Source organism: Phoxinus phoxinus, assembly GCF_949152265.1.
Source record: "Phoxinus phoxinus genome assembly, chromosome: 2".
Lineage (NCBI taxonomy): Eukaryota > Metazoa > Chordata > Actinopteri > Cypriniformes > Leuciscidae > Phoxinus > Phoxinus phoxinus.
In genome coordinates, this window is record NC_136877.1 from 44,296,997 (window position 1) to 44,324,807 (window position 27,811).

Below are 27,811 nucleotides of genomic sequence, written 5' to 3' on the forward strand. Positions count from 1 at the left end.
TAAATTCAATACATATGTGTTTGTGTAGGTGCTGGACTTGAAGTGTTTTTTGCTAGTGAAAGAGAATCATCGAATCATTCAAAACCGTGCATATTTTTTTTAACTAGCTCTTATTCATTTCTTGATCAACTCTCTTAACTGTAACGTTTTGGGGAGTTTATATATCCATGTGTAAGTAGTTTTGTCATTACATTTAAATATTTTACATTCAAGTACATTAATTGCATGGACTCACACTCATCTTGTCATTTCCAACTTGTTTCTTCTGTGGTTTGTGTCCTTGTTGCTCTTTTCCATGCAGTGCAATTGAATGGAAATGCACCAAAAACAAATTCCATAGGCTATATTTCCAGTTTTATATAGCTTTGACATGTCATTCCATATGTAATGAGACATGAAAACCAATTATGGTCAATGCAATTCAGTGTTGGGGAAATTTATTTCTATTCACGTTACGTAGTTATACAAAATATTTATACACAGTACACATTTTAAAAGTTATGCGTTACTTTACTAGTTACTTGAAAAAGTAATCTGATTACAAACATGAACAAACCTGGCACAACACGTCTAGAGGTGCCATTTTTGCACGCAGGAGAACATGCATGACATTTGAGAGGAAAGATTTTCAGCAAATAAGGACTTCAATTCCAATCTGTTCCTCACATGGCTCTCTCATATGGATTGCTAATGCACAAGTCATGTGGAACGCCTCAAAACATAGCAAATATTTGTTGAACTTTAACAAAGCAGGCATTACATTTCTGGAAACATTTCGAAGTGAATATTTAAACGAATCAGTTCAAATGAACCGTTTAATTAAACCGGATTTGTTCAAATGAACTGGACCAACTCTAAATCAAAGTCTGATGGTAGAAGAGACCTTTATTTATGAAACAAATTGGTGAAATAGTGCATGTAAAAAGGGGGAAAAACTATAACCACAGACGAGAGAATAAAAAGTCTGTTTGACCTCTCATCGTTTTGTGGTCAGAGAGAGCTTTGTCATTCTCCTACCGCAGAGCCGAGCATGGAAAGGTCTGGAATGCCCCAAACTGTTTGGGACGTAACGGTCTTCTTAAAAGCCTGCCAGTTAACCTACTCCACCCCACACACACACACACACACACACACACTCGCCTGGTTTAACCCCGACTCCCTCCTTCCCTGCACGGTTTATTGCATTGATACCAGATTGTGTGAGGGGGGGTTGAGAAGTGGTTAAAAGACATATAATCAGTTTCTTAATGTATATTTTAGTGGAGATTTTGCTCCACAAGAACAGAATGTATATATATATACAGTATCTTTATTTTTATTTAGTGATTTTTATGCTAGCTTTTTATGCTATCTGTCAATAAATATATATATATACCAGTACATTTCCAAATAATTGAAGGTCTATGGAAAAATTCTGGGAAAACTGTACAAAATGTTTGTATAAAAATTAGTATTATAATTAGTATTATTAAAATAAACAAACTTTTAAATTTGACATTACTGTTTCATTTAGTTCATTTGTTTCATCTTTAGGGGTCTGTAACATTTCTGAAAACCCTTGTTCTAAAAACTGCAAAGTGTGTTTTGGGTTACTTGACTAGACCCAGACAGAACGTACAGAATTTGTATTTTCTATTTATTTTTTTTCATGGGAAAATCTGTAGATTTCTGTAGAATTAATTGAAATATGGTAAAAATATGGCGACCAACTCATATTGGTAGCTGAAAGCATAATAACACATTTATTTAGCAAAAAACTTGCAATGCGTGGGGGATACAGTGTGTGAATGATGGCTGTTGTGATTCTCAGTTATACAGTTTCTCTTGATAACCACCTAGATTTGTGTGTGTGTGTGCGTGCTGGAGAAAGTGACGTCACCCTGCAGGTTTTAGTGGAGGTGCTGTTTAAAGCAGGTCTGCTGGTTAGCCTGTGCGCTGCTGGACACAGTAATGGCAGGGTAGTGAGCCAGAGAGAAGCCCTCATTCAAGCTCACTCAAAACGCTGATCTCTAATTAGCATCCTAGACCCAGTAGGGTGGTTCCTGCATGTGCATGTGTGTGTGAAAGCGAGAAAAAGTGTGTGTTTGTGTAAATGTGTGCGTTTTTTTGTCTTTTTGGCCTCTTTTATCACTGTCTCTTTGTCCTTCTCACGCTCTGTTTGTCTGTGTGTCGATGTGTGTGAATGTGAGTTTCTCTGGGTTGCCGATCCATTGCGAATCCAGCGATCTGCAGGGTTAAAACGTCCCTCTCAAGGATCAGATTACCAAAGAGAAACAGACCGAGAGAGAGAGAGTGACAGGAGGCAGAAGTTTCAGGGAATACATGGATTGTCGTGCAAGTTAGGAAAGGAGCGAGGAATAAATACAGCAAGAAGGAACTTTTTTTTATTAGTTTGCTTTTTGAACATTTAAAAATCATGAGGCATCTTTTCCCTGAAATCAATCTCCTTATTCCCTCCCCGGCTACCGGCAGTCGCGGACTTCGAGTCAGGTAGAGTGTGTTGTGTGTTATGTGTGAGATTTCAGGAAAAACAGTGTGTGTTCTTTAACACCTGATTTACAAATCCTTTTTGCAGAGCAAAAGGAGTTCTAGATTTGTAGTTTGATCTTCCGAAACAAGCTCTTTAGGGTTTATAGGAGGCATCTGTTAAGACTTACTCAAGGCAGGTTTTGTTTTAAGGGATTTCTTGCAATCAAAGCCAGTCTACATGGGATCTATGGAGACATCAGCGCTGCTTTTTGAGACTTAAGATTTCTGTCTCCTACTCTTTATGTGTGTCTGCTGTCATGACAAAGAGAACGTTTACATGATAAAAACATTTATACTCAACTTTGATGCTGAGGTGTCAACATGCGTCTATGCAGCAAAAAACTAGATAAAGGAGAACAAAAGGAAGTATGTTGTTGCACTCTCATGATGGATGGATGGATGGATGATAGATTGATCGATCATTGGTCACTTATACCCTTGTGTGGCCTGTGTGTTTGAGATAGTGTGTGTTTGTTTGTGTTTTCTTTTGTTGTCATAGTACGGTCTAAATGATGGTGGCCACCCGAGAGTGAGGGATGCTGTTAAACACAGCGATCAGTTACTCTGGTTAGCCACTGTGACCCTCATCAGGTCCAAAAAAGTACAGTCATGTACAGTATTAAAAGCCCATCATATAGTGTGGGCTTTATGGCTCTGATGTGGTTCAAAAATCACTACTAATGCTGTTTTTTCCCAGTCCAAAGATGTGTTTCTATATGTTTCTGCTGATGAACAGAACTTACCAGGTTCCATAATACTCATATCTTTGGAAACAAAGGCTCAGATAATGTCTAAACTTTTTATTATCTCTCTTTCAGTTGGGATGACAGCAGTTCAGTCAGCAGTGGGATCAGTGATGCTATTGATACTGATGACATCAACACCAGCTCCTCCATAAGCTCTTATGCCAACACCCCCGCCGCGTCCCGTAAGGCCCTGAATGGACAGGTGTGACCCGCGCACATTTACACACACATACCATTACAGTATGCATTTATTTATGAATATTAACATTACATATCTGCGTTTTAGATCTTATAAGCACCAAACTGCCATTTTTCAATTAATTACTCAGCTCAACTCTATAAAAATCATACAGAAATGTTGTGTATAGAAAATGTTACATCTTCTGGCTTTGTTAGACGCAGCTGTACATTGATGCCAAAAGCATAAACTCTCGGTTCCAGTTGAAACTAAAAACATCAAGTTCATCAAGAAAAGAGTTATTTACAAAATTGCAATGGTATTCCATAGTATTACTTTTTACTGTATTTTTGACCAAATAAAGGCAGCCTTGGTGATCTTAAGAGACTTCATGTTCAAAAACATTATAGTATCTTACCAACCCCAAACTTTTGAACTTTAGTGTAACTGGACTGCAAAAACATTTTTTATTTCTTAATTCCCCCTCTATATAGCATTTATTTGTGATCCAACTACATCTTAAACACAAAGAGGTTGTTCTCCTGTGCTCTGTCTGTCCACCCCTTTCTTTCTTATAGTAAACCCCCCTTCTTTTTCTGTTTACTTGAACCCAACTCTCACATTCCCCTGCTTAAGACCCTCATAAAGTGCTAAATAGGTGGAGTTGTGTCAATATTTAAGCCAAAGCAATTGACATGCCTCTTTGCAATAAAACAGTGGAACAAATAAGCGGTTAAGAGCAAATAAGTGTGATAAGTTTGGTAAGTGTGGGTGGAATAAAAACCTGCAAACTCTAAAACCACCAAATCCACTGGAAGTTGTGATGCATTTGTTGTTTTATTGACATTGTACCGGTAATACATTTTGATGTAGAATTATACAGGTAATCATAAGGAAATATATTGATAACTGATAACTCAATTCTGGAATAACCATATAATATGTGAGTACGTTCTAATATTGATATATTCATAATGTTGATTTGAGTTGGGTATTGTTTTCCATATCCTCAGACTGACACAGAGAAGCATTCAGCTGGCGAACGCAACACTGCTTGGTCCAGTGATGAGGTCAAGAAGTCAGATGGGGGTTTGGATTGTGGCATCAAAATGGATGGAGGTCTGAAGTGGCGGAGGAACCCTTCAGATGTGTCGGAGGAGTCCGATAAGAGCAGCTCTGGACGGAAAACTGCACCCATCTCTCAGACCGGCTCTTGGAGGAGGGGCATGAGTGCACAGGTGGGCGTGACCGTACCCCGGACCAAAAGTTCAACCGGAACCACTGGAACCGGCGCCATTAAGACACAAGGGACAGGTACGTGTTGTGTTTCCTAGAGCGTTCTGAAAATATTTCAGCTGTAACTGGTCAGTGGTGTTTATTTTAAGCATGGAATTCAGAAAAGTTTCATTTGCGGCTTCACGATTTAATTAATCAAATAAATATACGCACTGTTTGTTTCAGAAGTTTTTTTTTTTTTTTTTTTTACATGATCCAGAGTTTTCAGTGTCTCATCCATTATGGTCTTGAGTTTGAAACCGACTGTTGTCAACAAATAAGTAGCTTTAAGGCCTTGCCGCCAAAATAAAAGCATGAGTTTAGCTTTTGAAAATGAAGAAAGTACTGCAATTATTATTATATTACAGTTGTACTGTAAAATATTTTTCCTTAAATGCAGTTTCTTTTATTTGCAGTGAAATAGTACAATACCAATATTTCATATTTGTTTAATATTTTTATTCAATACTAAAAATCATAATAGAAAAATTATAAATATGATTATTATTTTGTGTTATTTATATTTAATAAAAAATGAGTTAGATTTTGCAGCCCTAAATAAGCATTATTTTTTAAATAACTTTTTGTCAGCAATTTTTATCAGTTGTACTGTAAAATAAAATTATTCTTATTTTCTCTTATTTATTTATTTTAATTTGCACTGAAATATTACAATAGTAATGTTTCTTATGTTTAATATTTTTATTTAGTAATAATAATAATATAAAATAATAATAATAATTATTATTATTATTATTATCATTATTATTATAGTCATATTGATATATTTATAAAAAAAAATTGCCAAAATTGTGCTGCCCTTCAAACAAGCAGAGCAAACCTAGAGCTCTTTTTTTTTCAAATCGCAATTTGACCCCCCAAATCATGCAGCCCTAGTTTAATTTACTACACAGTGAAATCCCACACACAGTGTTGACATTATCTGCAAGTTTTGTGCATGATCAACTCTTCCAGCTGTTGCATTCTTTTTTTTCCCAATAGGTAAAACAGATGACGCTAAGGTCTCAGAAAAAGGCCGTATGTCTCCCTCTTCCAACATCGTCCAGCATTCGTCCTCAGACGCCGGTCGGAGCAGCGGAGACGAAGCCAAGAAAACCCCAGCAGGTCGAGTCCCCACAAGCACATTCGGCTTCAAGAAGCCCAACGGCGTCCACACTGTGGTAACCACCTCCAGCATCACACTGGTCACAGCGAGCGGCGCCACCATTACCAGTGGCTCCGCCACCCTGGGCAAGATTCCCAAATCCTCCGCACTTCTGGTTGGTGGGAGAGGGTCTTTAAAAGGGGCTGTGGATGGTTTATTGCCCCATCAGGAGGACGGATACCTGTCCCCCAGTGCCCGTTCAACGCTGCAGTACCGTAGTCTACCTCGACCGTCCCGCTCCGGAGCCGCGGCCCGCAACGGAAACCGATCGTCCACAAGCAGCATCGAGTCGAGCCTGAGTGCCCGAACGCCCGTCCTTACTACCATCACGGCCAATAAGCCGAGAGATTCTGCTCCTAAAACCAACGGGCACGTAATCCAAGCCAATCAGACGGATAAAGAGAAGGGCGTGACTTCAGAGATGGACAACCTGAGATCCAGTCCGATTGTTTCGGGAGGAGGGGCTGCTACTATTCCTCAGACAGCGAGGCAGGGGAACAAGTACAGTGAAGTCTCGTCCCCAACATTGCGAAGGTACAAATAGGGAGGGCGGCCACGGTTCAACATACCACACAGAATTTCAACCTTATAAATCTGAGTTTTCATTGACGCTTCCTCAATTAATGGCTCTATTCATCTTCTCAGGCCACACTAACATTGCCAAACATGTGAAAGAAGGAATGAGTTTTTGTAACCTCCTCCAGTTCCATAGTTAGGGTCTTTCTGAAGCTGTTTACTTAACCTGCTTTATGACAGTCATAGATCACGACTGTTCGGGGTGGCTCACGTTTTCTTGCTGCTCGTGTTATTGATTATTTTAATCTTTTCCCACTATTTTTAAGGATAGAGTAGTGAACATTAAAGGTTGGAAATAAAATGTCTTTGCAAACATCACTCATACTTAGTATGCTTACATATTGGTCATACTTTGGTGTTTAACTCCTGCATGTTTGTGTTATGGACAGATTTTTTATTTTTTATGGATGATAAATAGGGGGGACATTCCCATAGACTTCCTTCGAAGGAAAGAACAAGCCATCTGGAGACCAGAAAATTATAGACTCCGATACACAACACCATTCATATTTTTTATCTAAAAAAAAGTACTTTATTAATATAATTGGATTTTTAATAAATTATCTTTTTCTCTCAGACTTTTTGGAGGAAAGGCTGCCAAGCAAGCCCCAGTCACCACTGCAGAGAGCATGAAAAACTCTGTGGTCATCTCCAACCCCCACGCTACCCTAGGGCACACCCAGTCCTGCGGCGGGCCCTTGGACTCCCCCTCCACAGTGCCAGGCAGTGGCAGCAGCAGTCCCCTGTACGGGGGTCGCGGCGTCAGCGTAGGGGGCAGCGAACAAGCTTCGAGCCCTGGGTCGGTGTACTCTACGGGCACAGGGACCTGGGGAACCACCATCAGCAGCTCTTCGGCTCTCGGGTACCCCTCTGTGAGCAGCATGCACACCAGCAGCGAGTCCATTGACATGTCTGTAGGCAGCGGGCATCACCGTGAGGATGTTCACCCGGCACTGATGAGAACGAGTAGTGCCAAGACGGGCATGTCAGAGAGGTGAGTCTGGAAAAATATTTTTTAAATCTCTAATACTGGTCTGGAATATTGAAATATTATGTATATTCAGAGTTTATAGTTTGGTAACACTTTAGGGTCCAGTTCTCACTATTAACTAGTTGCTTATTAACATCCATATTATTAAGATTTTGGCTGTTTATTAGTTCTTATAAAGCACATATTAATGCCTTATTCTGCATGACGGTATTCTACATCCCTTATACAACCCAATACCTAAACTCAACAACTACTAGTTTATTGAGGGAAAAGTCATAATTAATAGTTAGTTAACAATAAGAATTGGACCCTAAACTAAAATGTGACCTATAGTTCTTATCTGAATTATGTTTGATTTTGAATCATTTGTTTTTATTCTAAAATGTCACATGTGCACTGCGAATGGGGGGTAACCACAAATATATGTGGGTATGACTGAATCTTCTAAATGATTATTTCCTGGTTGTACGTAATCCAGGAGTCACTCCTGAACTCACACTGGCATAGTAATGGCAATAGAAGAAGAGACATGACAGCTGCAGTGTGTGTGTGTGTGGTCTTCGAGAATCAGAATTCTAAATCGGAATGCGAATCCAAATTAGAATTCTGGTTTTGATTCACATTCTAATTCGGAATTACTATTCAGTTCATATTTTTTATTCAGTTTGTTGAAACATCACACATATCATTAGTTCAACCTGGATATATATGTGTAATTTTCTGACCTCTGGGAAAAGTCTGAATTACGGTAACTTATAAATTATAATTAAGTTATGATTTTTTTTAAATCATTTTTGATTATCCACATACACACCACAAAGTTTTAGGAGTGACAACCGCATTTAAATGCTGTGAATCCTCAAAATATTCGGTATACGGGATACAGGAGTCAGTCATGAAATTTGATATGATTGACATGATAACAATGTTGATAACATTGACATGTAAAAAAAGAGGTGTGACAACTGTATTTAGCAGCAGTGTGTGCATAATCTACTGAATCCGAATCCAAATCAGAGTTCTGATTTCAATTCAGATTCTGATTCAGTTCATACTAAGTTAGTTGGTGTTTGTTGAAAAACCCAGATAATGGATACACTTATTAAACAAGCATTTGTTCTATCACAGTGCTCAGAAAAACCTTAAAGAAACAGTTCACTTAAAAATGAAAATTATGTTATTATTTACTCACCCTCAAGTTGTTTCAAACCTGTATGAGTTTCTTTCTTCTGCTGAACACAAAGGAATATATATTGAAGAATTTTGGTAACCAGACAATTGATGGACCCCATTGACTTCCAAAGTGGGAAAAAAATTCCATGGAAGTCAATGGGGTCCTTGGTTACCGACATTCTTCAGAATATCTTTTTGTGTTTAGCAGAAGAAAGAAACTCATACAGGTTTGAAACAAGTTGAGGGTTAGTAAATGATGACACTGCAGTGTGGAAGCCTCTTTTGGTGTCTCTAATTCTGTATTCATCTCTTCTCCAATGATCTTTTTCTCCATCAACCCTCTCCTCTCCCCTCTACATTCCCCAAGTCCCCTCTCCTCTCCCTCTGCGAGTCCTAAATTCAGCCGTAACACATTGCCACGGAAGCAAGACAGGTAAAACGTCCCATAGCTTCTGGGTCCACTTCTGCTGCTTTTTAATACTGACATGGCTTTGTGTCTTTGTGTTTGCGTAATTTTATACAGTCGTTTTAAAGACTCATTAAAAATCTAAATCGGGGTTTTGTTCTTAGTTTTGAGGCCAAAGTGAGGTCACCGTAATTTTGCCAAGTAAGACATGTCCCTGGATCAACATATTTTGTTGATCCTGAAACAACATTCTTTTCTGGATTATTTAGTCCTAACCCTTATCCCTAACCCTACCCATAACTTCTCCCTAAAATCAGAGGGAAATGATAGGTGATTAACACTGATGTACAAGTTGAAACTCGAAAAATTAGAATATCGTGCAAAAGTTAATTTATTTCAGTAATTCAACTTAAAAGGTGAAACTAATATATTATATAATCATTACATGCATCAAGCCTTTATTTGTTATAATTTGGAAGATTATGGGTTTGGGTTTTTCATAAGCTGTAAGCCATAATCATCAAAATGATAACAAATAAAGGCTTGCAATATCTCACTTTGCATGTAATGATGAGTCTATATAATATATTAGTTTCACCTTTTAAGTTGAATTACTGAAATAAATGAAGTTTTGCACGATACTCTATTTTTTCGAGTTTCACCTGTAGAAGCATCTAACCCTGGTTGTAAGCCTAAACTTGACATAAACTGTAAACTTGTCCCTCAGCTTTAATTTAAACCACTTCTATTCTTTATTGCTAACACAGTATAACGAAAAGTGTTTATGAAAAACATTGCCTTAACCCGGCCTTTAAGCGCACCCGTAACATCACTGTTGGCAATTGTTACTCTAGCCTCGCCTAGAAATCCATAACTTTGCTCAATCAAAGCCAGAGCTTTCATCACAAATATGGTTTGTTTGCCTTAAAATGAATGCGACCGCACAATCAAGATTAGTTTTTATTTTGAGTTCTAGATTTATCAAAGGACAGATCAAAGGATGATCACCTTTAATAGTGCAATTATAATTGAATGAAGCCTTATTATCTGTCTGGAAAACCATCCCTCATGATTGAGTTCCTCTCCTCCCTCGCTGATTCATTTTATCCGTCTCTCAGCGATTCCTGCAGTGATAGAAGCACGCTTCCCAAGAGGGGACTCAAGCACAGGTGCATTGTGGGAACATGCAGATCTTACTGCAATGACACTCATGCTCTCTTTCTGTCTGTTCTCTGATCTCTCGCACATGCTTCCATGTTTTAATATGCAGTTTTATTTTTGAACACTGTTTTCTGTTGCAGTTTTGGTGTGAGCGCATGGCACTTGTCACTTGCACAGAGTTCGTATCACACAATGTACTGGTTGTGAATTAGCAGCTTTTTTGGAATTCATTTTGTTTTTCTTTCCAGTTTTATTACTTTATTTGTCTGCAAAGTTGTAGCACAATTTTTATTCGTAATTCCGTTTTCACTTATGTTTTTGCAATTTACTGGTTATTTTGAATAATTAAAAAAAAAAAAAAACATTTATGGTCATAATGTTATTTATGAACATTGTATTTATTTATTTATTTATTTATTTATTTTGTGAATGCAAAGTATATATTATTAATTAATTAATAATTCATTACAAATATATTTTCATATACACTACCGTTCAAAAGTTATCTTATGTTTGTACCAAGGCTGCATTTTTTGGGTAAAAAAAATGCAGTAAAACAGTAATATTTTGAATATTATTACAATATAAAATAACTGATTTCTTTTTAAATATATTTTAAGATGTAATTTATTTCTGTGATGGCAAAGCTGAATTTTCTCCAGTCTTCAGTGTCACATGATCCTTCAGAAATCAATGCTTAATCAATTTTTTCAGTTTTGTCAGAATAATTAAATAGAAACTACTGTAAGTTGAAAAGAACAGCATTTTTTAAAAACATAAATCCTTTGTAACATTATAAATGTCTTTACTGTCACTATTGATCAATTTAATATATCCTTGCTGCATATATGACTAATTATTTATTTCATAAAAACTTTTGAACAATAGTGTATTATTACATAATGTTTAAAATACAATATACAATTAGAAATATAAAATTACCTTATCTATACTAAAGTGTCTTTGTTTCCTCTTGCATTGGTCAGGTTTCAGATCACAGTATTTGTAAAAGTGACATTTGAATGCTGGTATCTGATTGGATGATGTTCTTGTCGCAGGTACGCCCCTTCACCACAGCTGCGCCAGGAAGAGGCGCGTGATTGGCTGCGTTCACATTCGGCTGGTGGATTGCAGGAATCAGCCAGTAACTCTCCCTTCTCCACCGGTTCCAGCTTGACGTCACCCTCTGGGACAAGATTCAACTTTGCTCAACTTGGTAAAATGCACATACTATGAATGAATATATAATACTTGATATAACATTTTCTGTCAGTAGTCTGTCAAGATAATTTGACTTAATATTTCTGAAATGCACTGTATAAATGCGTGGCAGTAAATAAAACAAAAAGTGCATTTTACTATTATTATTTGACTTATCTAATATGATTACGTGTCATTGTGTGTGTTTTACAGGAAGCCCCACAACAGGTGCTCAGATAAACCTGGCCAGCCTTCGCAACAACAGCCTGACCAATCAGGACGCCCCGCTGGACAGCCATGGTGATTCCCGTCTGCGCAACTCCTGCATGTCGCTGGATGAGAAGACCCGCACCATGAGCCGGTCGGGATCTTTCAGGGACGGCTTTGAGGAAGGTGAGAAAAGTTGCATTGAGTTCAATACATTTCATACTCTAGTGAACCATCTGGGATGCATTCTGGGATTACCATATCCACAAATGATAAATCCAATGCCTTATAATTTGACCAAAACAAAGTATTTTAGAAGACAGCATGATGTTGTGGCCTATCGTTTGGAAGTCTATGCATCAGGAGCTCCCCTATAATATTGAAAAATGTTGTCTAGGTAGGCAGCTCATTCACTGTTGTTCTTAAAGATGACAGAAGGAATGCTTAAGAATAAGATCGTCAGCTTGAACTCCATGTTGAAATGCAACTCACAGAAATCTGAATCCAGCATAAGCCCATGTGTTTACCCGCAATCTATTCACCCATTAGACTAAACCAACAATCTCTGTTCTCTTCTCCACAACTGATTGTAGTAAAAGACATTGAGTCTTTTTGAAGTATCATTGTGTACATAAAGCTTTGTTACATTTGAAGTTTTTTTCTCTCTTTTTGTGCTCAGCCCGAACCTCCCGTTCACTCATTTACCTGTTGTGAGTCTTTTCTACAAGATGATTGACAAAGCAGGCAAAGACAGTTAAGCCATAAACTGGCACCCGTGGCACAGTAACCCAGTATTACACAACTGAGTCTTTAGTGTCACTTCTGAAACAAAATACAGGTTTAAAGCCATGTACATTCTGTTCAGAATCAGAATATGATACTATATGTGCCACTAACATGGGTCTGAACTCTGTGACTCTAAAACATGAGTGTTAGAAAAGTCCCTGAGGGATCATGGGAACAGGTTTAAGAGAGGACTTGATCCACACACAGGAAGTAAAGAAGATGCATTTCATATCCTCAGCCTCTGTCTTTCTGTCTGTCTGTCTGTCTGTCTGTCTGTCTGTCCGTCCGTCCGTCCGTCCGTCCGTCCGTCCGACTTTCTGTCTGTCTGTCTGTCCGTCCGTCCGTCTGTCTGTCTGTCTGTCTATCCGTCTGTCTGTCTATCTATCTGTCTGTCTGTCTATCCGTCTGTCTGTCTATCTGTCTGTCTATCTATCTATCTGTCTGTCTGTCTGTCTATTTATCCATCTATCCGTCTGTTTCTGTCTGTCTGTCTATCTATCCGTCTGTCTGTCTATCCATCTATTTGTCTGTCTGTCTGTCTGAAGCTCTCTCTCACACACACACACATACCGTACACACATTACTTTCTCAGCACACAGATGATGTTTTGGTTTTCTGGGTGGTCCTCAGCCAAGTTCATAACAAAGCGCCGCTGGTCTTTCACTCTCACATCTGTAACCCCACGTACATCGCATCGCACCCACGCAGCCGTTTGGCTGATCTGGCATCATCAGGAAGTGCCGAGCGACCCGTGGGTGGACTGTGTTTAGGCTGATGTCTGTGATTTGTTTGGGAAATGATTTGAAGTCACACCTCTGAACTCACATTCACGATCAGCGTTGCGATCTCTGACTGACGCTATTATTACCCCTGATGAGTCACATCTTGTCTTGGCAGGTGAAAGTTTAATTAGAGGTTTTAGTTGTTAGACGGTGCGTGTGTGTGGGTAGATGCTTTTGTCTGTGTGTGTTTGTCTGTGTAGGTGAACTGGGGTTTAACATTGCTTTTATGAGAAATGAGCATTCGTTATTTTTGCAGGATGTAATCTGCATTGTGTACTTTAAAATCTACAATTTCCGTTAAGTATTGATTTTTAGTGTTAAAACGTTCTCTGCTGCGTAACATATGATGTACTTTTGATGTGGGGTTTTTGTTATGTTGCCTGGCAACAGTTTGTTACACCCCAACACTGTAGAACTGCAAGTGTTTCATTCTAGAATAAGTCTTAATTTCTATAATTGTGTGTTTGTCCCTTTAGTTCATGGATCGTCCCTCTCTCTGGTGTCCAGTACCTCATCCGTCTATTCAACGGTGAGTTTTCAAGCCCTTTTAAAGTTTTTATTAAAACAAAAGTTTTTCTTTCTTTGGTTCGTACAAAGACCAAATAGTAAAAAATTGTTATGCAAATGTTCAAGTACGATAGATAAATATTGCATTCAGTGATTATATAGTTGCAGGTCGAGTGCCACTCCTCCATATGGGCGGCTCCTTTAAACCTGCAGTGTTTTAGCAACAGTTCTCTCTCTGGCACACGTGTAGTCTTCAGTTCAGAAGAGCTTTACTCCAGGAGCAGAGGGGTTAGTTAGTTACGTACAGTACTTGGGTAGTAGAGATTTATCTAAAAAGGATCAGATTTACTAAAGTATAAAGACTGGAAAGACATGATGATGGCGACTCTCTCTATGGGGAGAGCTGTGAGTGATTGGGGATCCACGGTAGGAACCTTAACTTTTAGATTACTCCCATTCTCTATTTACATATATTTATTTTTGTATTCTATATTTATGCTGCATATTATTAACATTCATTCTTAATTGAGTACCAGTTAACAGGAAACTTATGGTGTGTAATGTTGACTTAATATGTGTATCTTGCTGGACTTAAACTGAGTTAATTGATTCTACGGTCTGCATTAATGCTGATCCAGGAACAGATTCAAGCAGATATTCCTTCTGGTTGTGTTGTGTCTGTAGATGGAGGCTGGAAAGTGTTTGTGTATGTGGGTGACAGCTGTCATGCAGAAACACTATGTTTCTTAGAAACAGGAAAACAACAACTCTGTGCTGCTTTTGAAAGCACTGATTCATTCTGTACTGCAGAGTACTGAACGTTCACCGTAAGCCAGATATAATGACAGGACAATATTCAGTCTCAGAGTCAACAACAGATCAGAGAAGTCCAACAGAAGCTCTTCTGATCAGAGTTGCACCATGTTGAGTTTGCATAATCAAACACATTTACTAAAAGATTAAACCGAAACCAGCCAGACGCCGACAGGATTGTCCCACATGTCAGATAATGCTGTGACGGACAGACAATGCTGCTGTTTTAATGTCACTGTCAGTCTAGCTGTCGGGACTAGTGTCGGCAGCATTGAAAATCATTATAGTGTGATGTCGTAACACACCTGGTGGATGTCATTACATGCCAGATCTCACACAAAGAGCACTAGTATGCTATTGTTGTCTTGAGCGTTCATGTGTCGGCAAGCATGTTTTCAAAATGTTCGAAAGATTTTGAAATAATTAAGACATTTTATGATATAATATGAGTGAGAAATATTTCAGAATGCACTTTATTTGTAGATCACTAATCAAAGAAGTTCATTTCTGAAAAAGTTTGACTCTTTTGTACCAAAGGTCAGTTGTTTCCATTGAAGCTCAAAATGCTCTTTAGGTCATTTTCGTATCACGCAGGATCACATGATCATCAGGTTTTACCGAAACGTTTTAGTTCGGCTGTGGGTGAGACCTGGTGTTATCTACTGTAGTAACCAACTTCCAAACAAATCAGTTTGTTCAATGAATCACTCTCAGTGATATTTAAATGTGTCCAACTTCCTGTTTGTCTGCGAGTGTACCAGTAAAGATGAGCTCATAAATCACAGGAAAAAGGCAAATTCCCTCTCTAGAGCTTTAGGATATCATACGGTTCACTTTCAGGTGTGTGTTGCGGTCTGTGGTGTTCGTTTTATACCCTCGGGAGAGAAAGCAGCTCATTTTTCCACTGCTATACAAGAAAAGCTGTGCAAATATGCTGTTTAAACATGCTAATTACTATGTCTTTTTATTTTAACAGACGGAGGAGAAATCACATTCAGAGGTGAGGACATGTTTTTCCTTTCGCAAAAACAACACACACCCCCCACATACCTGTGAAGCACATTGCCGTCAGTAGCGTGTTTATTCGCCACCATTGACCTGTTGTGAACACAAACTGTGGGTGGATTCACGGTCGGATCTCATTTCATCGCACGTCTCTGTGATCTTTACGTCCACCTGTGCAACACACCTCTATTCTGTACATACACCTGCAAACTGTTTCCCCCCCTTTGATACCAAATCACAAAGTTCTCTTTCCACGACACACCTGGATCCCTTGTGTGTGCCTCCTTTTCCTCTTCTTTTCATCTGCGCTTGTTTTTCTTCTTCCCCTTTTCAACCAGTTTCTGTTCTGCTTTTTTTCTCTCTCCAGATCCGCAAGCTGCGTCGAGAACTGGACTCCTCCCAGGAAAAGGTGTCCGCCCTGACGACACAACTCAGTGCCAATGTAGGTGGACGCAGATACATAGTTCTTTATTCTTTTATTATATCTATGGGGCGTAATTAATTCCCAATTCCGTACCTAGTGTCAGTTGTCAACCTGAGGCGTCATATAAATGGTGTTATCGTAATCCCAGTGACGCCTGTGTGGGTTGTGTTGATTAATGTCAGCGTCGATCATGACCTCATTGGAGTTTCCAGTTGTCTTTATCTTTATTCAATAGGGCTATATCTTCAGCAACACAGTCTATTGTATTTTTGTAATACTTTTTCCTACACTTAGCCTGTACTTACCATGTATTTAAACCTGTCAAGAAATTAAACCTGTTTTTTTTTAAGATTTTAGTGATTAAGATTTAGTGACACGGTTGTACAGTTAGAATTGTGTGACGCTATTGAAGCAATGAAGTAGTAATTGTGAGAGATAGTCACAATTTTGAGGTCTAAGGACATACTATGAGATATAAAATAGCAATTTTAAGAAATTGAATTGCAATTGAAGAAATTTTGAGGTACAACATTTGTCATTTTGAGGTATTTTCTGGTACCTGGTATTTTGAGGTATTTTCTGATCGCAATTATCAGAAAATTTCTGCGAGGTGTAAAGTCATACTGTGAGATATAAAATGAGAAATAGTTACAGTTTTGAGGTAAAAGTCACAATAATGAGAAAAAAAAAAGTCGACTGTGAGATATAAAATGACAATTATAAAAAAAGTGTTTCATTTCTGAGGTAATTTTTTTGTCACAATTATGAGAAGAAAATCACAATAGTCACAATTTTGAGATATAAAAGTCGCAGTTATCAGAAAAAAAGTCACAATTGTGAGAAGTCGCTTTGTGAGATATACTGTAGTCAACAGTGTCGGGGTAACGCATTGCAAGTAATGTTAGTTACGTAATCCGAATACTTTTTTAAGTCACGCAAGTTACTTTTTTTGTGTGTGCTGTGTAAACATGACGGGTGTTGTAGTTTTTAGACTAAATATGAGCATTTACTCATTCGTACAAAAACAGATTCAGTATTCCTAAAAATGAATAAAAACAGTGAAATGCAAATCTGCCGTAATTAAACATGTTAAATTACACATATATACTTGTATTTAATCTCACTTTATTGGCCAACGTCTTTGCTGCTGACCTTCGTCACCCCGAGGCTTATCCATTTCACTTTTGGTGCGGAAGGACAACACTGATTTGCATCACAATTATGAAAAATAAATACTATTGGCGGCCAGTGTATAATTATAAAATATATTAAACTAAATTAAAAGCGAGACTATGCAGAACAGACTTGTCAGAACAGATTTCCACCAGAGAAACAGACTGTGTTTGGTTTGGTTTGATTTTTATGACTAAGGACAAATGGTACGGTACAGACTGTGTTTAGTGTTTTTGATATGTCCTCCTGAAGATAAATGCATGTGTAAATCATAAAGACATGTGTCTTATGCCTAAGGCAAAAGTATCCTGTCTTGTAAGTACTAACCAGACGAGATGTATTAGAGGTACTAACAAAAGAAGAGTTGTGTTCTAAAGACTAGATTTTCTATTTTTGGTGCATTGCCATGTTTTCCATTGTAAGCACGTGTGTGTACAGTTCCTGACGTAACATAAACATGAACTTGGTGATTTTTGACTGGCATGGAATGAAGTGAAAGATTAGTTTTGACGTATGCAGCATGTTTTGGGTGTGATGATCATATTCGGTATGCAGACACAACTCTTTTTGGGGTGTTCAGCTATGGAACAGTGAGAATATCCCAATAGAAAGAAAAAGAATCGGGGAAAAAAAGGATTAAAAACACAACTTGGCCCTTGAGACTCCAGTAAAGCATGTCAAGGCCCCGGCAGCCTCTCTGCTTAGTCTGTGTCAGTTATCAATGCTAGGAGGAGCTTCGCTGCTTCAGAATATAACGCTGGAGTTATCTGAAGCTGAGCTATCTATGGAACAGCAGAGGAGCTCTTGTGATGCTTGTTCTGACGGGACCAGCTCTCTGATATGGCTCCCTTTGAACCGCTACCCTTCCCGTGGGTGCACAGAGAAACACGCTCCCTCTCAGAAAGAAACATATAGACAGGGAGGCTTTACGGAGACAACTGAAAGCTCCCAAGACCCTGTTGGGTGTAAGGTGAGGCGATGACCCAGAATATATATGTATGCTTAGTGGTTGCTCTTTCATAGTTTAGGAGTATTAGCTTTCAAAGTTTTCATTTTCTCTTATATTTTCTTGAAAATATCTCATGAGAAATGACACTGAAACCAATGAGACAATTGTTGGTATATAAAAGGAGCTGTAAAATTAGTGAGTTTGAGTTTATATTTGAAGTCTCTGAGCACAATTTGAGACATTGTTGAGATCTGTTTTAAAACTCTAGCGGATGCATGTGTGAATATTGAGGAAAGTCTGAGCATCAAGAGACTTTAGAAAAAGTCTCAATTTTATCTCCATTTAATCTCAGTGTTGGATAGTAGAAACAGTTGAAATGTTAAAGAGATCATTGGATATTTTTTTCATTCCTACAGGGAAAATTCGATTTAGAGGGAAAGGTAAATTGTAATGAGAGGGTAAAGAAGGTTTTTGCTGTTGCTTGTTAGTCTGGGATACGGGCCAGAGTTTAGATTGCACATCTAAGTGTTTGTTTAAAGCGGTAAAGATTGTTATTTAGTAAGTTTGAGCTTTGCTGCTTCAGTTACATTTCAATAAACAGGTGGCTCATGCACAGGTCAGTTCATGCAGCTTTGCGATGATAACAAGAGTAAAAAAAACAAAAAACATTTTTCTCAAAGTAGAAAGCTTTGCTTAGACATTTTATTTCACTCCCTTGAAGGCAGATTGCACAATGTCCATGTATTATATGAATGGTACAAGCGTGCAACAAAGACGTCATTTTGAACTTCAATGAACCCTCTTTCTTTCGTTTACCTCTTCTCCCCTGTCGTCCTTCATCAGGCCCACCTGGTGGCAGCGTTTGAGCAGAGTTTAGGCAACATGACCATCCGCCTGAAGAGCCTCACCATGACCGCAGAACAGAAGGTAAATATCAGCACGCTTGCATTCGGATTTATCACACTTGTTCATTATTAGACATAGAGAGAAAATTATTTTGCAGATGCATTGTCAATAAATATGTGTGTGTGTGTGTGTGTGTGTGTGTGTGTGTGTGTGTGTTAGGACTCTGAGCTGAACGAGTTGAGGAAAACCATTGAGCTGCTAAAGAAGCAAAACGCAGTAGCTCAAGCAGCCATCAACGGTGTCATCAACACTCCAGAACTGTCCTGCAAGAGTGAACGCTCAGGTGAGGGAGAGAAAATGCTCAAGAAATCCACACAATGTATTACAATCAGATTCAACAAACCCACTACAACTATACGTTTACACAAAATATGTGACCCTGGACCACAAATCAGTCACATGTCATGGGTCATTTTTTTATATTAAGTGTTATACATTATCTGAAAGCTGAATAAATAAACTTGTTTCCATTGATGTGAGGTTTGTTAGGATAGGAAAATATTTGGATGAGATACAACTATTTGAAAATCTGGAAACTGAGGGTGCAAAAAAATCAAAACATTGAGAAAATCGACTTTAAAGTTGTGCATTTATGTTGGCGATTGTGCAGCATCCACTCAAAAAAATAAATGTTTTATATATTTATGGTAGGAAATGTACAAAATACCTTCATGGAACATGATCTTTACTTAATATCCGAATGATTTTTGGCATAAAAGAAAATTGATAATTTTGACCAATACAATGTATTGTTACTTGTGACTGGTTTTGTGGTCCAGGGTCACATGAAGTTTTAAATGTGCTAAATGAGCATCTTATCTTTCCCTTTAATGTGTAAAAATTACTCTTCTACTTTAAAGGGATAGTTTACCCAAAAATAAAAAATCTGTCATTCATGTGTAGATGCTTTTCAGACATCGTTGTGTTCTGATTGGTTGATGGTGTATTGGTTAGTTTTGTACATTTTGTACATTTGTACATTAATGGCACACTTGATGTCAACTTAAATCTCTGTCCATTTGTCAGGTAAAAATGTTTCGTCCCCCGGAGCGCAGCCAGACCTGCGCATGCGCAGACAGCACTCGTCTGACAGCGTCTCCAGTATCACCAGTGCCACCAGCCACTCCAGCCTGGGCTCCAACATGGACAACCCCGACTCCAACAGCAAGAAGAAGAAGAAGAACTGGGTGAGTCCACGCTCCTCTCAGCAACATTTAAAGGAATAGTTCACTCAAAAATTTAATTGTGTCATCATTTTCTCACCCTCAAGTTGTTCCAAGCCTGTATGAGTTTCTTTCTTCTGTTGAACACTAGATATTTGGAAGAATATGGGTAACCAGACAGTTGATGTGCCACATTGACTTGCTTAGTATTTTTTTTTTTCCATACTATGGTAGTCAATGGGGCTCATCAACTGTTTGGTTACCCATATTCTTCCAAATATCTTTTGTATTCAACAGAAGAAAGAGACTCATACATTTTTGGGTGAACTATACCTTTATTGTCCTAAGAACTGTCTAACCGTCTGTGTGCTTCTTCATTCTATCTTTTGTTTGTCTAACGTTTGTCTGTTATGTTTTTGTCTGAAGTTGTTGCTTAAACTTAAAATATTATTATAAATACTACTAACAAACACCTACCATGATTAACCGTAACTAAATGCTGACGCTTTTCCTGAAAAATGTTTGTAGTGGAAGTTAGTTGACCATGCACAAAGAGTTTAATATATTGTACTTCCTGTTCTGCTGTGTCATGCTGGCTGTAGCTGGTGTCCTGTGCTGGAGCTGACGTGTCAGAGGATGAATATGAATATGAATATGTATGTTAAATAATAGTGACAACAGTTAACCTGTTATGTTTGGACAAGTGTAACATTGATAGGCTAGCAGTCTTGTAGATTTATATACACACTACTGTTCAAAAGTGTGGGGTCAGTAAGATTTTTTGTTGGTTTTTGAAATAAATAAATAATTTTATTCCACAAGGATTTTAAATTGATCAATAGTGACATGAAAGACATTTGCAATAATAATAAAAAAATTGAACTTTCCTTTTGTCAAAGATTACTGAAAACAATTATCTGGTTTCTGCAAAAAATATTAAGCAGCACAACTGTTTTCAGCATTGATAATAATATTAAATGTGTCTTGAGCAGTAAATCAGCACATTGGATTGATTTCTGAAGGATCATGTGACTGAAGATGAGTTATTATGCTGAAAATTCAGCTTTGCATCACAGGATTGAATTACATTTGAACATATATTAAAATAGAAAACTGTTATTTTGAATTGTAATAATATTTTACAATATAACGTTTTTTTTATAAATGTATCCTTGTTGAGCATAACATTACAGACGTTTTTTTTTTCGTTTTTTTTTCTTTTCTTTTCTTCAAAAACATGGAAAAAATCTTACCGATCCCAAACTTTTGAAGGATAAACCAACAGTTTGAGTTTTAAATGTTTAGTCTCCCGGTTTGTGTTGTTATTCTTAGATTGATTTTAGTTGTTTAAATGAGATGTTCAGCTTTGTAGATGCATCACTGTCCTGTTAGCAAAAAACAGTCACGGTCATATAGTGTTTTGGAGAACGGTAACCAGCTTAACTAGATCCCTATTAACCCTTCCTGCAGTGGATTTGTGTTATTGCTTGTGCATTGGTCCTAGGACGCTTCACTGAGGGGTTTGTGTTGGTCTTGATGGGTTTTCAGGTGAAACATGGTGACGTAGTTCAGCAAGACTCAACTCAGCTGTTCTTCCCGCAGATTTAGTGGTAGACATTATAGACCGTGATCTGACAGTGATTTGATAGTGCCATGTGACGGGACACAAACACACACGGCTGAATGTGCTTTTCTGTGTCTCTCTCTGTTTTCTCGCTGTGCTGTCGCTTCATATGGCAGGTGTATGAGGTAAGAGAGTGTGTTAGTTAACCCAGCTTCACCCTGCTAACCGTTAGATGCACTGCTCCTCAGCTCGCTGTGTTTGTCTCCTTCACACTGTCCTTCTCTTCCCCCTCTTTTTCCCCTTCTTTCCTTTATATTCAAAATAATGTCCTTCTTGAGTCATCATATTTATTTTAGTGCTGTCAAATCGATTCATCGTGATTAATCGCATAAACATAAAAGTTTGTGTGTATATGATATATGTATGTGTATATGTACTGTATGTGTATAGACAGACATGCGCACACACACACAAACATATATTATATAAACACAAGCGTTATGTGATTAATCGATTTGACAGCACTAATTTATTTATACAATGAAGCTAATATTAATTTTAGTACGTAGTGTTACACGGGACAACTGCAAAGTCTGACTTTTTTTTTTCTTTTTTCCTGTTCAAGTCATGGGTTCTTAATATTTGAATTCTTGATTTTATCATGAAGTCTTTGATTTTAAATGCTTAAATTCCTAAATATTGAACTTCTTGATTTTGAATTTTTTTGTTTTTAATTTTTTAATTTTAAACTTGATTTTACATTTCTTGATTTTAACTCTTTAATTATAATCTTCTTTATTTCACATTTCTTGATTATGAACTTCCTTTTGAATGTAGATGAATGTAAACTTCTTTGTTTAGATTTTTTTCTTGATTATGAACTTTTTCGAATTTTTATTCTTATTTTACCCTTCTTGATTATGAACTTCTTTATTTGTTTGTTTAATTTCTTGATTATTATAAACTTCTTTGTTTTGAATTTTTGACTTTAAACATCTCGATTATGATTTTTTTACTTATTGATAACGAACTTCTTGGTTTTGCAACTATACCGAAATAGATGTAATTGTTTAAAACTGTCTGAATAACAGCACATTCAAATCTATGTATAAAACATCACAGATAAAAAGGCTGCTTTATCTTCAAACTTTGATATGGATGATGCCCAACCTTTCCTTTTTATTTTAGGCTGTTTCTCCCTTCTTTCTTTCTTTCTCTCTCTGTTTTCCTCCCCTTTTCTCACAGTACTGCTTCTCCTGCTCATACTTCAAGTGCTTCCCAGTGGTTTTCCAGTAACTCTCAGCCTCATGATCTTCTGTTTGTTCTGTTTGCTGTCGTTGCAGCTGCGGAGCTCCTTCAAACAGGCCTTCAGTAAGAAGAAATCACCCAAGTCGGCCTCATCCCACTCAGACATTGAGGAGATGACGGATTCCTCTCTCCCTTCCTCTCCCAAACTCCCTCACAACGGCACCGGCTCCTCAGCACTGCTGCTCCGCAACACACACTCCAGCTCAATGTGAGTGTATTGTTACCTAAAACTGTTGAGATAAAGGTGAAATCACATATTAACCAGGACATGTATGCTGTGATGTAGACTGTCGGACTGTCTGGATGGGGAGGCGGAGACTGTGATGCAGTTGCGTAATGAGCTGCGGGAGAAGGAGATGAAGTTGACGGATATTCGACTGGAAGCCTTAAGCTCCGCCCACCAGCTGGACCAGCTGCGCGAGGCTATGAACCGCATGCAGGTGTGTGAGATTCACCTTCACCTTACCTTCTTGCAGTCCCACCAATCAGATTCAGTGGATTTTTAAGTAGAAGAAGGAATGTTACATGTTTTATCCCCGTGTGGGTGGTCTGATAGGTGGAGATCGAGAAGCTAAAGACGGAAAATGATCGTCTTAAGTTGGAAAGCCATGCCAGTGGAAGCAGGGCGTCCTCTCAAGTGTCCGTCTATAACCCAACTCCGACCCCGACGCCTGGCCTGTCTCAACACAGCCTCAATCTCACAGAGTCCACCAGCTTCGGTACGAGAATGTTTTTTTGTGTGTGAAAATACTTATTGTGTTGCTCCCTAAAGGTTGTTTTGTAGCTGTATGTGAGGGAAAATCATAAAAGCGCATTACAGATCTAGTCCGTCTTCTTTCAGACATGTTGCTGGATGACTCTGGTGGAGACGGAAGCTCTCGGAAAGAGAGCAGACATGTGAAAATTGTTGTCAGTCTTCAAGAGGACGTCATGTGGAAAGAGGTCAGTTATCCCACTTTTTTTGTTGGAAGATAAAAAAAAAAAAAAAATCTTAAATGTTTTGTTTTAATGATGTTTTTAATGATGTCTCCCACAGGAAAGCAGGAATCGAGATTTCCTGATCGGCTGCATTGGTGTCAGTGGAAAAACCAAGTGGGACGTTCTTGATGGAGTTGTACGGCGCTTGTTTAAGGTAAAGTAATTTCATATACATCACTGTAGCCTAATCATTTGTTGATGATGAGTGGTTTACATTCAGAAACATTAGATGGATTGGTGTGTATTGAAATACATACGTATGAACAGTAGGTGTCGCTAATATACCAGTTGCCTAGAAGGCACAGAGATGACATGAAGAAGTGTATGCTAAAAAGTGTGTAGTAATCCTGATTCATTAAACTATTTGAATGAATTTTTTGTTTTATGAATTGTTCTTTTTGAGAATGGGTACTTATTCTGTTGCGAAGATCTCTTTTTACTTCAGAAAGACTTTTATCGAGGTATTTATTTAACATTAAGTGGTTTGCCAAAAGTGCTCTTGTTTAATTTGAGAAAGATGTGGAATCAACATACAGTGTTATCCAACCACACTGTATAGCAGTGTATTACAGACCATAAGTGTTGGGTTTGACTCTCTGTAGGAGTACATCAGGCATGTTGACCCGGTCAGTCATCTGGGTCTGGGTTCAGACAGTGTCGAGGGCTATCGTATTGGAGATGTGATCCGGTCCAGCGGGACAGACACACCTGAACTCCTGCCGTGCGGATACCTCGTGGGAGAGAATGACACGATCAACATCTCGCTGAAAGGTTCACAAATTCAGAATATTTTTTTTTATTTTTTTTTATCGGTGTTTGTTATAGTTGTTCCACATTTCTGTTGTTGTTAACATCGTGCCTGTTGCGTGTTTCTCTCAATTCAGGTGTGAACTCTCAGTCCCAGGATTCTCTGGTCTTCGAGACGTTGATTCCCAAACCCATGCTCCAGCGCTACGTGTCTTTGCTCCAGGAACATCGCAGGATCATCCTTTCAGGCCCCAGTGGCACTGGAAAATCCTACCTGGCCCACAGACTGGCGGAGCACCTGGCACTGCGAGAGGGAAAGCGGCCCAATGAGAGCAACATCGTCACCTTCAATGTCGACCATAAATCCAGCAAAGTGAGAGTTGTTGTTTTTTCTTTTCTTTTTTTTATTAAAAATGCTGGTGTGCGAGCAATGTGTTAATCAGCTCTCTAGTTTCTAAAAGAGCCAGGCAAATCCACTTTTTCCCTTTAGAAACAAAGCTTTTTATCTCCAAAACGAAATAGCTTACAAGATATAAAAAGTAAAGATGTATGTATGTATTTACTAGGAGTTGCGTCAGTACTTGGCAAATATAGTGGATCAGTGCAGCGCTGGCGGACCGGAGACGGAAGCTCCTCTTGTGCTCATTCTGGACAACCTTCATCACGTCAGCTCACTGGGAGAGATGTTCAACGGCCTGCTCAACTGCAAATACCAGCGCTGGTCAGTCTGCCTTTTAGAAATACACGTCCATAGTTTGGGGTTTGAAAGAAATGAATACTTTTGTTCAGTAGGGACACCTTAAAGTGATCAAAAGTTGAAGACATTTCAAATGTTACAAAAGATTTGCTGTTCTTTTGATATTCCTATTCATCAAAGAATCCTGGAATTTTTTTTTTATCATAATTTCCCCAAAAATATTAAGCAGCACAACTGTTAGTAATTGATGATAATCTGAAATGTTTCTTGAGCAGTAAATAAGCATATGAAAATTATTTCTGAAGGATCATGTGACACTGAAGACTAGAGTAATGATGCTGAAAAATCAGCTTTGCATCACAGGCATTTTGTATTATTTTGTATTATTATCACAATGTATTATTTTAAATAGTAATAATATTTCACAATATGTCTGTTTTGACTATATTTGCAGCTAATAAATGTAGCCTTGATAAACAATACACACTATATTCAGTGTATACAATGTACAAAATCACACTACATCAGTGTAACAAAAAAACCTACACATGAACACAACAACAAGTGAGTGTACAATTAAAGTTTTTATTTTGTCTCTCTGTATTTGCAGCCCGTATATAATCGGCACGATGAGTCAGGCGACATCTTCTGCTCCAAACCTGCAGCTTCATCATAACTTCAGGTACTAAACCACTCTCTATTTTGTTCTTCAATTAGCACTAAAAATGATACCTTGGCCTAATGGGGAAACTGCAATGGAGTGACCTCTAGGTGGCGCCATTGCGCTATTGTTGAAACCAGTGATGAGCATCTATAAGTCCTTTTCATTTAACATCTAAATGAACAGTAGAATAGTAGATAGATGGATGGATGGATGGATGGATGGATAGACAGACAGACAGACAGACATCTTCTAGGGCAGTGATGATGTTAACGTGAGCAACATGTGTTCCCCGTGACAGATGGGTGCTGTGTGCCAATCACATGGAGCCGGTGAAAGGTTTCCTGAGCCGGTTTCTGAGGAGGAAGCTGATCGAGACTGAGATCGGCAGCCGAACACGGACCCTGGAGCTGGTGAAGGTCATCGACTGGATCCCTCAGGTCTGGCACCACCTCAACCGCTTCCTGGAGGCTCACAGCTCCTCTGATGTGACCATTGGTACGGAGATAAACCGCCACACTGAAACCCAATATTAACAGACGTTCTCAGTGTCACTAAAGTGTTGATTTTGACTCGTCCAGGTCCACGTTTGTTCCTGTCATGTCCGATGGATGTGGACGGTTCTCGTGTTTGGTTCACTGACCTGTGGAACTACTCCATCATCCCCTACATGCTGGAGGCTGTGAGAGAAGGTTTACAGGTAACATCTGCCTTCTTTTAGAGTCAAATCCACCTATTCCGACACTTATACGTCACCTCACACAACATTATAAGTCCATTATCCAAACCCACTGTTCTTTCTTCCCTCTTTGTATCTCTCAGTATATAGACACAAAGCGTTTATTCAATCTCTGTTTGTTTGCATTTGTTCAGCTGTATGGTCGCAGGGCAGCATGGGAGGATCCTGCGCTGTGGGTTCTGGAAACTTTTCCCTGGGCAGCTTCTCATCAGCATCCTGATTGGCCAGCTTTGTTGCAGCTCCGCCCCGAGGACGTGGGCTTTGATGGATACTCCGCCTCCAGAGAGGGACTTAACAAACCGAGCACTCAGAGTGACAGTGACGCCGACCCGCTGGTGAGTGACACAAACAGGAGTGAACCCAGACACTCTTACTGCTCTCAAATGCTTTTATGATTACATATACAAATTTAAATATACTATTTGCTGCAGTAGTGTATTACTAAAAAAATTTATTCAAAATTACATTATAAAGTAGAAAAATGGTCTTGGAAGGATTGCTTAAGAAAAATGATTTTGAAATCAATGAATGATTCTCATAAGATGAATCAGTGGTTTACACAAGGGTGGGACCCACCTCGTCATGATCACCATGTTGAGATCACATGTCCTGCCGAATACATCATATTAATTCATTTTTACTGAGGTGAATTAATAAGAATAAATTAATCATGGGCAACAAATATGTCAGCAAATAGAGAATGCCACTCAGTGTTATTTTAGTATTATTAATGTATGTATTATTATATATTATGAATTATTTAAGTATTTTTCTTTATATTTTAAATATTAAAATATTTTTTAATTTTATATTTTCCGTTTTTTTTTTTTTTTTTTTTTTTTTTATTACCGTGACTTTTCATTAGTGTTTTTTCCTAAATATTTTTATTTTGCTTTATTTTATTTGTATTTGTTTTAGACAGTAATTGTAGAACTTAAAACAATATTTATATTAAATATATATCAGTGATGCGCGGGTCAATGTATAAACAACCCGCACCCG

General features: G+C 38.3%; 2 protein-coding genes across 3 annotated transcripts in view; one reads left to right on the forward strand and one right to left on the reverse strand.

Annotated features, from left to right (window-relative positions):
- csrp3 (cysteine and glycine-rich protein 3 (cardiac LIM protein)) overlaps positions 1-27,811 on the reverse strand; it is a 347,838-nt gene that overhangs the window by 188,946 nt on the left and 131,081 nt on the right. The gene's annotated exons all lie outside the window — the stretch shown is intronic.
- The window catches only part of nav2a (neuron navigator 2a), a 198,931-nt gene that overhangs the window by 166,962 nt on the left and 4,158 nt on the right, over positions 1-27,811 (forward strand). For both annotated transcript variants that reach the window (XM_079593513.1, XM_079593514.1), the window contains 25 exons: positions 3,348-3,477; positions 4,467-4,767; positions 5,731-6,427; positions 7,047-7,463; positions 9,001-9,066; positions 11,259-11,416; positions 11,614-11,793; positions 13,652-13,704; positions 15,472-15,495; positions 15,868-15,942; positions 18,890-18,973; positions 19,112-19,235; positions 19,979-20,139; positions 23,023-23,195; positions 23,274-23,427; positions 23,544-23,706; positions 23,829-23,929; positions 24,024-24,119; positions 24,568-24,736; positions 24,850-25,085; positions 25,279-25,433; positions 26,020-26,091; positions 26,372-26,568; positions 26,652-26,770; positions 26,944-27,144. In XM_079593513.1, coding sequence (XP_079449639.1) covers positions 3,348-3,477; positions 4,467-4,767; positions 5,731-6,427; positions 7,047-7,463; positions 9,001-9,066; positions 11,259-11,416; positions 11,614-11,793; positions 13,652-13,704; positions 15,472-15,495; positions 15,868-15,942; positions 18,890-18,973; positions 19,112-19,235; positions 19,979-20,139; positions 23,023-23,195; positions 23,274-23,427; positions 23,544-23,706; positions 23,829-23,929; positions 24,024-24,119; positions 24,568-24,736; positions 24,850-25,085; positions 25,279-25,433; positions 26,020-26,091; positions 26,372-26,568; positions 26,652-26,770; positions 26,944-27,144 — 4,306 coding nt within the window. The remainder of the gene's footprint in view (positions 1-3,347; positions 3,478-4,466; positions 4,768-5,730; positions 6,428-7,046; positions 7,464-9,000; positions 9,067-11,258; positions 11,417-11,613; positions 11,794-13,651; positions 13,705-15,471; positions 15,496-15,867; positions 15,943-18,889; positions 18,974-19,111; positions 19,236-19,978; positions 20,140-23,022; positions 23,196-23,273; positions 23,428-23,543; positions 23,707-23,828; positions 23,930-24,023; positions 24,120-24,567; positions 24,737-24,849; positions 25,086-25,278; positions 25,434-26,019; positions 26,092-26,371; positions 26,569-26,651; positions 26,771-26,943; positions 27,145-27,811) is intronic.